Source organism: Bactrocera latifrons, unplaced genomic scaffold (assembly GCF_001853355.1).
Source record: "Bactrocera latifrons isolate USDA-ARS-PBARC rearing strain unplaced genomic scaffold, ASM185335v1 scaffold_200, whole genome shotgun sequence".
In the NCBI taxonomy this organism is placed as follows: Eukaryota; Metazoa; Arthropoda; class Insecta; order Diptera; family Tephritidae; genus Bactrocera; species Bactrocera latifrons.
The window spans coordinates 35,225-52,202 of NW_017535520.1; the positions used below are offsets into that span (position 1 = coordinate 35,225).

General features: G+C 33.5%; 1 protein-coding gene across 2 annotated transcripts in view; it reads left to right on the forward strand.

Annotated features, from left to right (window-relative positions):
* LOC108968082 (nitric oxide synthase) overlaps window positions 1–16,978 on the forward strand; it is a 223,527-nt gene that overhangs the window by 6,033 nt on the left and 200,516 nt on the right. The window contains exon 2 of one of the 2 annotated variants that reach the window (XM_018931849.1): window positions 10,901–11,642. In XM_018931849.1, the coding sequence (XP_018787394.1) occupies window positions 10,986–11,642 (657 nt within the window). In that variant the 5' untranslated portion in view covers window positions 10,901–10,985. The remainder of the gene's footprint in view (window positions 1–10,900; window positions 11,643–16,978) is intronic. The other variant, XM_018931850.1, reaches the window with a different exon arrangement.

Consider the following 16,978-nt stretch of genomic DNA (forward strand, 5'->3'; position numbering starts at 1 on the left):
ATCGAGAAGGTACTATCTTATATAAGAGTAAACAACTGCCGGCGTATGCCGATTATACTGATATCATTAGCCGTTAGTTCTGCTTTCTCCAGACTAGATAAGGAAGTAAAGCACTATTTGCTTTCTGGAAGTGAACGAGGGAAAGATAAAATATCTCCTGTCATCAAAAAAAAAAATAATAATAATAATAATAAAACAGTCTAGGCACCTACGTCACTGTTGACAGTGATAACGTCGAAGTTGTAGACCACTCCTACTTTTCGTATAACGCAATTTTAAATCTCACCTGTTCTTTCAGTTTTCAGAAAAAATTAAGCACCAATGAATGTATCGGAATAAAAATTTGCACGAATACTGATGTGTACCAGCTTATGATTAAAATATATTCAAATCGGACCAAAACTTGTCAAGCTCTCGGCTACTTAATATATGGACCGATTCCTCTGAATCGGGTCAATATCAATTCCCTCAGTTGCCATGTATCTAAAATAATTTTTTCTCATTTTATTCCGGAAAATTCGGCCAATATGTTCTAATTTTCTTAATGAAATTGAAAGAGTGTGTTTTTCTAATAACAATGCATCTTTTATAATTAATTGTGAAAGACCATCTAACTAATATCAAAATTTTTAATATTTGGCTGACTTTAGTCGTTATATATTGGCTTGGTATGTTATACAATGTGGTAGCTCATGTAGTACCTTAATGAAACTCAGAGAGCATGCATTTCGGTTATTAATATTTGGTAATGTCAAAAAACAAATAAAATTGAGTCAATACTACCTCTACCCCCAAATCATTAATATGAGCTTTTCAAACTTCCGGCTGGCGTTATACAGTTCAAATCGGTAAATACATAAGAATTCTTAGTCAAATTAACTTAATGCATAATATTGGGTATTCTATAGGGTAATGCCGAAAATAACTGAATATACATATATGCTATACTATAGAATATATTTTGTTATTCTAACAAGCCGGTTTTGATTTTTAGTTCTTACAAGTTGCAAGAGTATAAAATGGTATCCCATTTCGATAGCTTTGACCTTTCCATCAAGGTAGTATTTAGTCTACGTATTTGGTTTTGCTCATCTTTTGTTGCTAAATCCTTCGACATTGCAATTGTCCTACCACTTCTCCTGATTACTATCCAACATGGCGAGTGACCAGGTAAACAGTTTTATTTTAATCCTGAATACAAATTTTATAGTGCTACTTATGTTTTTGTGGTTATTTTACACTGTTATCCTTGATTTTAGTTAAATGGTGCAAAGGAGAAATATTGTATTTTGCTCCCTTGCGAATTCAAGAAAACAGGTTTAGAAAATTCCGCCAATGAAAAGTGACGCAGGGTAGTCGTTCCATTCTATTGTATGCTAACCCAATTACCGTATTATCGTGAATGCAGCTTTTGAATAAAATTTTTCATGGTCAAAAACCCTTTGCCGACATCAATCTGGAAATGCATAAAGGAGAAAGTTATGCAATCTTTTAATTGCTTTCCGTTCATTTTTCACTCCAATTTGGTAATGTTTTAGTAAAGATAAATGGTGAGAACGCCTAATGCGATTAAATACACAGTCTCTTTGTTTGCGTTCAAATGTTATTTATGTATGTTGCTATTTGCTTTACAATATGTATTCTTTTCCCTTCTCAATTAATAATTTCGAAGTCATATTCTAATGCATAGATAAAACATTTTGCATCTCCAGCAGAATTAAAAAAATTAAAATTTTGGATTATAAGTTAGTTTACTTTATTTGTATAGTCCATTGTTTCTAGATAAATGAGAGAAATTGGACTATTATCACCTCACCATATGAGGTTGTTTCTCAAAACCAAGTGATCTTTTTTAATTAGGCTTAGTGTTAAATTGCCTTTATAATATTGTAAAATGAATTAAGAAATTTTTATTTTTATGAATATAATAATTTTACGTAAGGATGATATAAAAGTTAATTTTCCAGATTTAAATAAGATATAGTAAAGAAACTTACTGATTTTAGTTTCATTTCTTTTTCTTAATTGGCGTAGATACCGCTTACGCGATTATAGCCGAGTTAACAACAGCAAGGCTGATTATTAATTTTCATTGCGGGTGTTTTTTACGTGGCGGGTCCCAAAACCAGCGCACAACGATATGCAGGGAATGTTTCGCCTTCTCACTTTAGCTCGCCTTCAAACGGATGTTCTTAGGCTACCCAGAGGATACTTAGTCAAAGACCGGAAGTCGTGAGCTGCTTGAGCCATATGTAAAAGAATCGTTTCTGGCCACTCCCAAGTGAATGGCGATCAGAGAACTTTCCTCACTTGCGTTAWCTTCTACACATGACTCCATCCTCCACCCTTTTTTGACTATAAATAATTCTATGGGGCTTACATCTATTTGATAAACATACATTTTTATTTAYTTTATGATCTATCTATTAAAATTACGCATTTGATTTAAATAACCGCTTATTAAGATTCTTTACAAAATCTATGTTTGAAATTGAAACACGATTGTTGGATAGATAATTCAATAAGCCCACGCMCATTGTATGTGTGTTATATTTATAAATACGTGCGGTATACTAAAGCATATTAAATTTTTGTCAGCTTAAAATTTTCTTGCGCAAATACGAATACCAGAATTCACTGAAGGCAAAAAAACCTAAAGCAAATGGTTACCAATACGGCGCCTAGCCGCAATCACCGCACGTGGGATGTTCTAATATATGCGAAGGAATCTAGTTTCATCCCAATGTAGCAACAGCTGGCATTACATTGTGAAATATGTTTAAAAAATCATTTGATATAATTCAATCCGCTTACTTTTATGTAAATGCGACTTACGAGGAAGCCAAATCGGCCAGAAACTTTCCATATACATATGTATATGTAATTACTCAACATAAATTAAGTTGGCATTAAAAGTGTTTTATTTATATACCATAAAATAACGTACATATGGCAAATTTCAACCCTTTTATCATTTGTTAAATAGGTAGGCCACTAGGCTATGTCGTAAATTTAAAAAGTTACAATATTAAAAAAATACTTTATAAAAATTAACCAAGTTTTTGTACATGATTATAAATAAGATATGTAAGTATCTAAGCATTTAATTAAGGAAACGCACTACTATTATATAAATTTAGAGTTCGACCAAAAAGTAATCGAAAATTGTAAATAAAACGCAAACTATTTAATTATTCATCAATATTTATTTGGTCGCCTACAAAATAATCACCACCAGATGTAATACACTAATACCAACGATTTTTTCAATCCTCCAGAAAGTTTTCAAAAGCGCTCTTTGGGATAGGTTTCTTACATGTCAAACTCATACACCCATGTCTCATTGGTTGTCATAATGATCTCCATGAATATGGGATCGGGGATCAGAATTGGCACGATCCAGCAAATCCAAAGAGACCTCTTTTTGAAAAACAAAAAACAAAAAAAAATCAACTTTATCGGGACGAGTTAAGCAAGAACGCACTTCATACCCAAAATATACATCGAAATCATTTGAGCGGACTCGCGAGGGATGTCGAGTTCTCTTACCATCTCTCTAACACTTACCTGACGATTTTAAAACACCATATTTTCCACTTTTTAATATTTTCATCAGTTGAAAAGGTCGAAGGTCGTCTCGAATGAGTCATGTTTTCAACGATTTTTCGATCAGTACCACTTGTAGGCTTGCACCGCACTACTAAGTACCGTAGTAGTGTACCGACTTAAGCAGCTGCTGTAAAGCTATAAGCAAAGTAGTTACTTAAATATTTAATTATACAGGGGCGTTGTGGAATCTGATAGTTGTCGAAATCAGAATTGAAACCGATCAAAAAAGCAGTAGGTGTCATGAATTCAGACATTATTTGCAAGATAAGAAATGCAGTTATTTWATTGTTTTTATTGGAACCTGCTTTTTTTTTTGAGGGAAAGAAATAGTTGATTAAAGCGAAATGTCTAGGGTTTATAGTTATATATTTTAACATCACCCGAAATTTTTTTGGATGCGAATTCTTTGATATTCTGCCTTAGGGAAGCAATTGCTCGATGCATCTTGCGGGTGCATTTGTCGGACGGCGGGCAGTATGCAGGACGCAATTTCTATGGGAAACAAAAAATTTAAAAATATTCATATTTATTAAAAACGTATGTTCAAGTTAAACTAGGAAAATTTCAAAAAAAAAGTTTAAAAATCTAAAATTTCTAAAAATTTGAAAAAGTGGAGTTTGACTAAAAAAAATGTTACTATATGTTGTTTAAACATGTGTTCAAATTTAACTTTTCTTAGTATATTTCAGTTTAAATAGAAGATAATTTAATGTCAAAGATAATAAACTTTACCCCAGTTTCATACGAGGTTTAGTTTTCTTTTATCCAGCCCGCCAATTAAGAAAAATCGTAAAACTGAAAAACCGAGAAATCGCGCGTCAAAGTTTTCGCTTTCTGCCCAAGCGCTCATACATATGTGTATCTGCTAGACACTCGGTCATTATTTTCCTTCTAGCTTCGACAATATTTCGTGTTCCCATCTATAACTTTGGGGTAATATTCTTAGATAATTTTTAAAGAAATTTAAGCAAAGAAGAATTAAATTTTTTAAAACTTCTTAAGCAGACTCATCCTTAAAGAAGATTTACAAAACGTAATAAACGTAATTTAACACCCAAATGCGTCTTTATTCATTCGATAAATGTTATCTCTTAAAATCTTCCTTTAATGCGGAACTTATTAAAAGCTTTAATATAATATTCCTATTGTATTCCAAATGTATTCATTTGCAAGTTTTGCCACATTAGTAAAGAGCTGGTTCAAATATTGGTTCGAAAAGACGAAAATCCAATCAGATCCTGTGACACATTTAAAATTAGAATTGGTTTGCAATTCTGACAGCTAAGCAATTCTGTCTTGGATTCCACTATACCCCTGATAATGTGTTTCTTTTTTGTCACAATGTATATAATTATATAAATTACTTTTTCTGCTTTCGATTTAYTTAAATTACGCATTTGCAATAATTATTTGAGAGAAGAACATCCTAATCAGGAATGTACCTCTAAATGTATATATGTACCTAAACAAGTTTTATAATACAACAAGTAAAAATATGTAAAGAAGAATGAAATTGATGAAAACACATATTTTAATTAAAAAGTCAAGGATTCAATGTAAACTTATTTGTTATTAAATTTACTTTAAAACATATAACATATAAGTATATAATATCATACTTGCACATTTTAAAAGTTGTTGCTTAAGAATTCAACATTCATGATTCGACAAAACCATGAATGTATTCTATGATATCTTATTACTTGGGTTACCCTTCTTATTTCGGGATAACAGAACAAAAACAAATTTGAATCATAGAAAACCGCTCTATTGTTTTTCAAAACATTCTCTATAGGGGTTTATTCACATACATGCCACTATTTTTGAGGTATCTCCAAAACATGTTCTTTGAACACCTCTTTAGATTTCGAAAAACGTAAATCCACGAAACATCATTTGCCACAGATGCATTTCCAGCACCGCTATTGTACTTAGCTAAAATTATTCTCGACACAAATCTGTTTTTGAGCTATTGACAAATTGTGAGGGATCCAAAGTGAGCAAATTTTTAAGATAATTTACATACTGACCGATATATGCGTTATAAATTCACCCGGAAATTTGAAAATAATTATATTTAGTATTTAATCTAGTGGAAGTATTGACCCGATTTTACTTTTTTTTGGCATACATATTTTCTCCGAATTTCAATACTAAATCTTACAGATTAGCAGATATTGGCGATAATAAGAGACCCATAATCACTGAAATCCGCATGTTCTGTAACAACAGGCATGAAAGCAATGGTGTGATTTTGACAATATTTTGCCTGYCTATTATACACATATTTTAATGAATATTTCGACAACGTGTAAAGGAAAATAATCAGACAAACAATTATGATATATCAGAAGTAGGCATGTTTGTATTTTGATTTTGGTTGATTATTGATTGAATAAGATTTCACCTAAAGGTGTTCGGTGCCACAGCCATTGGCGCTGATACTAGAGATGAGCGATATTGCGATTTTTCGATATCTGTGATTTCAGTAATTGCTATTTTTAAATCACTGTGATTTTATATTGCTATTGCGATCGCAACGAAGTCGACGTTCAAATGGATATCTTTTGCTGTTGTTGTTTTTGTAGCGGCAGATTCTGCCGATTTGACAGTGATAAAAGTCCGGGTTCGTTCCAGTTACGTAGACCCGACTGTCGTGGGAACGACGGCAATCTTCTGTCGTTATTGGCGGCAAATTCTCTTTTGGGTCCTGTAAATCCAGTTAAGTTTTTCCGCATTTACTTTCACTACATTTTCGCAAATGTTGGATCGGTTCGGCTGTCTCGAAGTTCCTGGCTCATTATCAACATCTATTGAGTTAGAGAGGGTTTAAATTACAGTAGTTGTAGTATGATTTGCTTGTTTCTATTAGTAAAGCAAAAGTTAATATCTTTATATTAAAAAATTTTAAATTATTACATATACTTTATACCTTTCGAGCTGGTTGTTCCACTGTAGGATGTCTATTCTGTTTTCATGTTTTTTTAAATTTGTTAAAGATGTTTACTTGAAATTTTTGACTTGCAAATATTGCAATTTTGCATATATTTCATCTACCACTTCAAACATCTGCCATGATTCACTTCTTGTCCTTTAAACATTTTCTGCCATTATTAAAAATTATAAGGATGTTAAACTCAAAACTTCAAACCGCTTTTACAAAAAATGGCATATACGCATATACATATATTTACAATATCCTGAAAAAAGCTGTTAATTTTTTGCTATCGCAATTCACAAAATCGAACTGTTATCGCAATTCACAGGTTTGAACTGCTGTCGAAAATAATAGATATTGCTATCGCAATCGCAGTTCAGAGAAGGCAACTGATATTTATAAAATGTGATCGCAGTTGCRATATGCGATTTTTCAATCACAGTGAAAAAATCACCGGTAGTGAAATATCGCTCATCAGCCGGTACCTATGAGGCCCTTCTGTGTCATATGCTTCTGAAATTTAATGCCTCTGACGTATTTAACTATTTAGTAAGTTGTTTCACTTTTAGTAGTTTTCAACATAACCGTTAAATGATTATCATCCGAAATCACACAGTTTCAAATTATGTTATGCTACAGGAATTTTAGGGGCTCATGAGATATTCACACTAAATCTATAATTAACTATATTATATTAAATCCATGCTTAGTTTTGAAATTTTTTTTTTAATTTTGAGCTTAGTTATGACACAGTAATGATACGAAGATGATTAACGCTTTTAATTTGTTAGATTTTGAAATTATCGTATCCAACACAAATCTGTAGGTTTCAATTAGTACCAAACTAATATATTTGGGGTATAGCTGGAGGTAATTTACTTCAATATTTCTTTTACATTTCTACATACAAGAAATTACAACACCACTCAAGCGCATTTAATTGTATGTTCCTTACTACGTGGTTGCCTGCAAGGCAACATTCACATAGCACATGCGTGTTTGAATTTTGATCCATAAGTAACCACATATGCAGATTAGATCTAGTCAGTGCAGTCAAGTACACTACACTAGTAATGGCTTCCGCATTCTGTTTAATGTAATTAAGTGTGTAAATTAGGCACCATCGTMTCCATTCAGTGTTGGTAATAATTTTGGAATTGTCTCGTATGCATTGAATATTGAACACATTCGTATATTCTGATTGTWATTAAAACATAAAATGTATAATCAACATATATAACTAATTACATCAAGAGCATAAACACTTCCTTAAGTGACTTTTAATTTGCTTCCAAATTTTATGGAAATTGGTTAACCGCGATGCCTGTGGTTAATCGTGTATAAAATTCACTATCTTTGTTCAATATAAGTTTGACAGAGGACTCTTCAACAGTTTATTTTACTTTAATTTAACAACTTCCTGCTGCGTGTGTTATGTTTAGAGCAATTAGTGAGAAATTTGCAGTTAGCTTAAGAACGCGAATTCTCTCACTCAGGCCACGCGCCTACTTTTGGGTTGCGGAGGAGCTGTATCTTAAAAGGAATACGTGATATCTGCAAAAAAAAGCATCGTCTAAATTTCTGAAATWATAATGCTAGATTGAAAAAATTGATGACAAATGTGCTAAAGTATATATCCAGCCACTCTCGGCTGGAGCGCCATTAATATCAAGAGGRGAATTATTACCGGCATCTATTCTTAATCCTAGATTTTCAATCTAGCTATCATCTAAAACTAATCAAGATATACATATATAATATAAATGATCAGGTTGACGAGACGAGTAGAAATTCGCGTGTCTGCCTATCTTTCCGTGCAAGCTGTAACGTGAGTAAAAATTTAGATATTTCGATTTCCTTGGTAAAAAAAAAACGACTTAATGGATGGGCGTAATTGGACCACCGCAAAGCCAACAAAACTTTGTTAATCGAAAACCTAAAAAGTACCATAACTAAGCAGTAAATTAAGATATAACTGTATTTTACGTTTAATGTACATATCTCCTAACCCATTACAGCTAGAACAATCTACAAGTAATTCACTCAGCATAAATAGTACAAAATACCTATTAATAGTGTAAAAATGTATTAAATCGATGATAACCCCATATAAAGGTACTGTCAACAACTACTAAAACTGTGATAAATCAATAACTAAATCCGCCAGACACATTTAATTTTACGATCGAGAAGGTATGAGAGGGGTTTAATGGAGCCCACTTTCAACAAATTTCGTGCGTGACATGCTTCTCACTTTTCTACGTTGCAGTGTGAAAATGGGCAATATCCCACTACGGCCAATTTGACTTACTATATAATGCAACTCTAAATTCTATTTGAAACTTTCACTTTCCAATATGCTAATCAAGGATCAATTAATATATCAGGATAAATCTTTGCACGAATAGTGACTTTGACGTGTACCACCTTATGACAAAAAATTGTTTAAATCGAACCAAAACTGATGAAGTAACATCTATAGTTGATTTTTCCTGAAAGTATCGATCAGTGTGTAAGGCCTAAACTACTGAAACGATTTTAGTAAATTTTATCACACTGTGTTCCATTCGAATCAACTTAAAGGATAGGATATTTAAGTCAATTGAAAAATAAAGAATACAATAAAAGCTCTCTGCTGGACGTCCTATTATGCGGATATCTCTATTAACCGTGGCCATTGTTGATGTGTATTAGTACAATCTATTAAGCGGACAACTCTGTAACTGGGCAGAAACGCTGGTAACCAGACATTGAAAAGGCAGCCTTAAATTCGTTATTATTTCCAATGAAATTTATTTGTATAAACATATTCAAAAGTAGACCTCAAGTGCAATCCCTTAGATTCTTATTTGCCTTTATTCGTAAATAAAATTTGCCCTGTATTGAATATTATAAAATGTATACCACAGCAATGCGTGGCCGGATCCCCTAACACCTAATATAAAGATTTTCGAACTTCCGGTTGATTTTATACCGCATACATCAGCCCATATGTCAGTTATCTTAATAAAATTGACACATTTTCTATAAGATATATGGTGTCTGATGGAATTATTGATCCGATTCAGACCATTTTTGGCACAGGGGCATTATTATTATCACATAAGAAGTGTCTCTGAGTTTCTAATAATAATATATCTTACAGATTGACCGATAAAAAGCTTGCAACAGGAACTGAGATCCATATATTCCGTATCTGAGTGCTTGAACAGTTTTGCTTTGRTTTGAATATTGTTTGGTGATCATTCGTGCAAAATTTTATCGCGATATATTCATTAGGGCTTAATTTGTATACTGGAAAGTGGAATTTAGAATTGCGTTATGCGAGAAGTAGGCGGGGTTATAGTGCGGCTTCGTCCATTTTTGCACTGGAATATGGGAATGTCAAATTAATGTTACCTAAATGTGGGCGGTGCCACACCCATCGTCGAATTTTGACACCAGCTCCTATAAAGCCTTTTTAGCTTAGTATATATTTATTAAATATAATATACGTTTAATAATTTTTAACATAAACGTCCATACAATGCTGGGTTTTGTTATTATCCAAATTCACCTATATCCACACTGTCGCAAGACGTGTTGAAAGTTATTATCTCGTGCAAACTTGTGTGACAAAGCTTCAATGGTTTGAATATATATGTATATATATGTTTCATATATTGTATTAAATTATTGTTTTATATTTTAATTTGTGGGTTAGTTATGGCAAGCAACACGTTTACGAAGTTTCATTACGATATCTCAAATTTTATTCAAGTTACAGTTTGCACAGAAAAACGGACGTACGCACGGACATCCAAGCCCTTATGGTACTGAATATGTGCTTATAATTGACTTTTTGCCGAAAGTAATGGTCAATGTATGGGATATACAATTGAAATTCAGAGAATTCCATTCATGATGGTAGTATTTCTGGGAGTTGAATCGTTAAGGGAAGTTCCATAGCTCCCATATACCTTATATAAAGGTTTTCGAACTTCCAGGTGACTTTGTACCACATACATCAGCCAATATAAGAGCTATTTGATAAAGTCGAGAGAGCGTGTTTTTCTTATAACGCTGCTTAAAATAAATAGAATAGTGGGAAAACTCGCGATAGACCCCATGCATCTAACAAGCCTTATGTAGCTGAAGGTACTTCCCTGTCTTTAAGCCTTTCAAGTTGCAAGAGTATGCAATGTTCGTTTATACTCGAACTTAGCTCTTCCTTACTTGGGTCATCTAAATTTAATTTAAAATACATTTGAATATTTTGTGTTTGGGGGTTGAGGCTCGAGTATATATCAAATAACTTGTATCGTTACATGAACAATAATAAATTAATTTGATGTGTACAATCGTGTCAATAAGTAAAACCAAAAAAATAAAGGATATAGTAAATAGACTTGTGTGATTCGGTAACGAAGTGAAATACTAAGTGAGCAACTGTCCCAAAATGTCGCACTTCAGTGCAATTTTCGAGAATTTACGATTGGTAGCTGCTAAACGTATGCCCAACACTCCCACGCATCAACAAAGCCAACAGCAGCAACAACAAAACAATGCAAAAGCAAACGAAGAAATTCAAGCAAACCATCATTCCTCCCCACCAACGCCGGAAATGTGCAACGAAAAAGAAAATAACAGCAGAAGGTCTCAAATATACATTAAAGAGCCACACGAAAAGCTGCAGCAGCAAACTGTATCTCTAACAGCAATGACAAGAGCAGGTGGGAGTAAAAGTACCGATTGCACTTCCAACCGACAAAGTTACGCAAAAAGACATAGTATATCAGGCCGAGAAGCTGATAATGCTAAAAACTCGGCGGTGCATATTGGGCGCAGCTCGGTGGTAGGCAGTGGGGCCGGTGTTATTGTGGAAATCGATGTAAATTCCAACAGTGGAGGAGGCGGGGGCAAAGCACGCGAGCTCTCACCTACCCCGAAGAATACCGGACAGCGCAAAATGTCGCAGGATTTTCGTGCGCGTGCAGGTAGTTTCATTCACATTGACGAAGAGGGACGCAGTATACTCATACGTAAGCCGGTGCGCCTAAAGAATATTGAAGGTCGACCAGAGGTTTACGATACTTTGCACTGTAAGGCTAAAGAGGTGAGTAAATATCATTTAAACTAATGTGTTTTTTAAAGTAAATACCACAACAAAAATCCATATATTCGATAGATATCAAATTACTTAATGTTATAAGACATCTAGACCGGTCAGTCAGAACGTCAGAAAAGCATAAGGGTGAAGAGCAGGTTCATGGGTTCATTAGTGAACCAGTACGAGGCGGAATAAATCCTGCTTCAACTTGATAACATTTTGGTCTACACAAATCTTTGAAATTTAATATATTTGAAATCCGAGCACTGCAACAGCAAGAGAGTCCCTATAACGCTTTAACAAACGTAGGGCAGTGTCAGATCAATTTATTTATATATTCTACTAGCTTTGTCACACATTGTTACCCGTGGTTTATTAGGGAAAATAAAGTGTATGTTWACAGAAAAATAATGATTATTCACATTTTCAGATACAAAATTTAATGGCTTGCGGAACGGGAGAGTTGATTATGCAGATGAAATTATTTTTTGCCTGGGATCGTAGAGAATCTGTTTACTGCAGCACATGTCTGTAAAAAATATTGCAGCTCTTAATGTTTTTTGCGTAAATAAAAAGCTTTCCTGCTCTCGACATATGCGAGCCAGCCACGTACGGTTGTCTCCGGGACAAGTGAAAAAGGTGCGTAATCTAGTGCCGTTGTATAGTCTACGCGCATCCAGATTACGCTGTAGAATGGCAGGCACACCAACTGTGGGTTTCAACATGTGGGATTTTACCACTGGCAGGTCGAGTTGTGTCGTCAGTTGTCTTCACTGTATCTATTGAGATGTAGGTCTTTACTTCAACTGGAACTTCCTTTAATATTCTTTTATAATTTTTTTTTTTTTGCTGAGATGAGTGTGCGGTTCTGCCACTACTTACAATTTTTTTTTTTTGCGTAGTTGTCCGAGCAGCAATTTAAGTAAGAAGGTTTTGCTAAGTGCGTCCAAGAAAAAAACTCTTGTCAGTTAGCTATGCAGTTTGTTACTGAATTGAAAATTTGCTTGTTCTTCGGTAGTAACAGAGGTTCGGTTTGGTTGCCTTGAATTTCTAAAACTACAGTATTATACCTAAGCTCTTTGACCATATCAGTGGTCATCTCTTCTGTTTCTCTCCTTTTTCCTACCATTATAAAAATCCTGATTAATTTTCAGCGCATCGATAAAAATTATGGCATCGATGACTATTGTTTTCTCTTCGTATCGGCGAGCAATGTCTTCTGACATACAATTGCCGGAGGTTGGGTAGTCCACAGGTGCTTATAATAATAGTAAAGAGCTCTCTCAACCTAGTCGCTGACTGGCACAACATACCGTCGTCCATCGTTTTACCCCAGTAATCGTTGTCTTTAGGTAACCCCATCGCCTCACGTGCTTCTCGCAAAGTGTCATGGCGCCATCCATCGTTTTATCAAAGTGGCCGTCACCATTTAGAGACCCCAATGCCTCACATGTTTCTCGTAAAGCGGCCTCTTTTTGCTCATCAATGATTTTGAACGCTTGAAAACTGGTGGAGCCTCTGATTCTAGTCAACAGCAATCGTACACAATAACACTACGTTATGTGTGATTTATGACGGTATCATATAACTTTTTTATTTTGTTGGGATCGGGAAACTCTGAAAAAAGAACTTAAATGGACATGCAGCATTCCTCTTTTTTGCCAAATAGAGAGCATAAAGCACTGTACATCACCGAACACCTGACCTTTGGTGAGGAGATTTCCCAGTTTTTGTACCTTTATACGATAGACTCGAGCGACGTAGCTGTATTTGGCCTTGCACTATAAAACTAAGGAAATTCCAGGCATAGCGTGAAATTTGTTCGCCCCGAATGACGTCAGGGAAAAGTATCCGTTGCATTTTTTTACACAGTTAAAGATCTGCCGATCAGATTCACCTGTAAAAATTGTAGCTGTTCATTAAGTGGTAGCAACAGTGATTATATTTTACGCTACACTTAGCCTTGCACTTAGCCTTTTTACACTGTTTTTACACGAGATTCATCAGTTTCACCTGTAAATAATGATTTTAAAGKTTCCACAAGTTCTTCTAAAATAGGAATGACTACTTTGCCCCCAGAGTAATACATTTCCTTCTTTCTTAAATTGTTCTTAAATTAAAAACCGGTTGATAATTAGATTTTAACGGTGTTTGGAAAACTTCAACTTTGAATATTTGTTCTACTAACAAGACCTACAAGAAAAATAACATCACTTCGCAGGTATTTCGACTTCATTCCTTTTTGTAGCAACTGTGTAATTTATTTGTTCCAAATCAAGCAAAATAAATTGTTTCCACTTGAAGTCTTATTTTAACAAGCATGCGCGTGTGGTTGCAACAAATCTTTTTCTAACTAAGTAGTATATTATATGTTACGCTTTTTGTTGAATTAATTGTTTGGTGATTTTGGTGACATAATTAAGCGTAGCAAGAACCTCATGAATGTCCATGTTTGTGTTTTTGGTGAAATTGTTTTAAAAATATAGGAAAATAATGTTTAAAAAAGGTTGTAATTGGATAAGGATTCAAATGTTTTTATGTGCATCCTTACCAACGAATATGAGTAGAGGTTTCGTAATGTTGGACTTGATTAGTATATAATTCTAACGACATTTGTTATTACAGTCGAAGATTTTGATAGATTTAAAAGTGAAATTTGAAAAAATTTTTCCCATGATTTCGAAAGTGGTATAAATCATATTTTTTTTGTTTCGAGATATTTAGAGTTTTGCATTTTAAAGGATTAAAAAATATTCCTGCATTATGGATTTTTCGACAGTAAAATAGTCCCAACAAACAAGTATTWGTTATGATTGTGAAATTTATAGCCATTTTTAAAAGAAAATGTGGTTTTGAAAGGTTTAAATGACTTGTAGCACTTTCAAAATTAACTGCATGACTTTATAAATGACTTATACCACCAATGAAACAATTTTATTAGTAAATAACATTTTATTCAAACTCATTTCATTTTGACTAAGTAAATTATTCATTAGTATTTAGGGAAATAAAGTGTTTGTGAAAAATTGGTGGAATATAGGGTACGTTTTTCTTTTGTTATTGGTCAAATGGTTGTGTATAATGGAAGTAAATCAATATTTCCGTATATTCTAGGCCTTCCGTTTTTAGGTGAGATGTCTAATACTTTGAATTCGGAGTTGCCATCCAAGGAARCTTTGTAAAACATCTTATATGGGGCATTTTTTAGAAATCTGATCCATTGTATTTTTAACCAAGGCACAGCTTTTCCATTGATGTTTTTCTTTCTATTATTCGTTAATTCTTTTGGTTGTCTTGTAGAAATAAAATCTTTTTGATCCATTTGTACTACCGAAAATGGGTTTCTCATCTTACATGATTTYATTAAATTATAATAATGCTCAGGGATGTATAAATAACTATATTTTTTAATTTTAGTTTCTATGAAATCTAAATCGCGATCATTTGGCAGAAAAGAATGGTCGGATACCATAAATTTATGATCAATTCTTTCAACATTATTATCAGATTACCGAACAATTTTTAACTTTATTAAAGCTATGTTAATGTTTCGATTTTGTCCTGAGCAGGTATCAGTGTTAGCTATTATATGCTTTTGAGTGGTAATGTCCCGAATGTGCTTTAAGATGCAGGACGCAACTTCCTGTGATCCTCTTGGGGCGATTGTTTCATCCCATGCATACATTTTAGCATTTCCATTGTGGAAATTATGAAACTCTAAATTGTATAGATACATGTTGCGCTTATGGTAAGCTACCGAAACAGAAAGTTTTGGATAAGGAAGCGCTTTCTGTAGGTCAAATACGAATCCGTAATTTCAACTCGGGTTATGTTTTCTTCTTTGTGTGTGATCTGTTAAACTTTTTCTAGCCTGTTCGGCACTTTTAAGATGTGAATCACGAATTTCCATAAGATGCAACTTCTCGTCTTCATTACTGGATGCTTCAATTTTTAGTTTTATCGAATGACACGTTTGGCACGTGTCTTTACGAGGAGTATGAAAATTTAGGTTGAACTAATTATTAAATATTTTTCTATAAGTCCATTCCTTTATACATGATGTATTATTTTCATCACATTTTTCCACATATAGCCCATACATTTTTCGAATATCTAAGTCAGCACTTAATAGCTCTCACATGCTGGAAAACTCAGAATATGATCTCGTACTACTTTAATTTTTTCTTTATCTGTTTTTCTATATGAACTAGCCATTTTGCCTCGACTATGCATTCCAGGTGTTTCAGAATTTAAGGCACGGCTTAATCTTCCGTTAGATATTTTGAAAGTATCCAAGTTTTGCAAATAGAAACTTCCGAACTCATACTTACATATAGATGAAACTTAATACTCCATTTTCTCATATATCCTTTGTGATTTATGGGGTGTTTTTGTTTTATTGATTGCTTTCTAATCAAACCATACAGAAACATATTCTGTTTTTCGAAACTTCCTAAATTCCAAAAATAATCAAAATTAGCTTTCCTGTCTTCATATCCGATTCCATTTCAACACTTTTTGGAACAAAGATAATATATATTTTCGAAAAGTTTAGCACTCACGGCTTAGAGTTTTTATTTTATATTCCTCTCCACGATTTCTTTTCACTTTTCTTATATTTTGTCCGTAATTCTGTTGATTGTGTGTCCTCTTTCTTGATTTCATTTGGCTTTCTTCCATTTGTAAGGGTTCCGAATTCAGTTTTAAACAATGAGCTGATTTATCAGAACACGATATCATTCTTATTTGTTTCCATTTCTGGGGAGATTACTTATATTTATTCGCCGTAAAATGTCCACAATTAACTTTRAATAGTAGGTTTTTACACTAAAAGTTTTACTTTAACATACATGAACCACTATCTTAAGACATGACAAAATTACTTTGGGCACGATTCCGATTACTTTGGCGGAGGGGTAAAAAAACCGAATTTCCATAGACATGGGGTATGTACGCATAGGGGAGCTCTCCAGAGTAGGAATATCCAAAAATTAGATAAAAATTACTAATATTTTTTAAAATATTCACGTTTAAAATTTCAAAAATTTGCACTKCGAACAYATGTTATTTCACTATGTTTCACTAATATTTTTCAAGTTTTTTTATGTATATTTAAGTATACACTCTAAGCTTTAAAATAAGCTCACATTTCACATTTATTTTGTAATTTTTCTGCTAAATTTAGTCATTTAAAAATTACTTATCAAATTTATGGCTGACAAGTTTAGAGTGTTTATATTTACGAGGAAAACCAGCTTTGCCACACCTTCAAAACCAAAAGTGAAAGGTTTTTCAGCGTTTCACAGCGTTTTCTGTGTTTGTACTTTCGAGTGTTTCTTTTT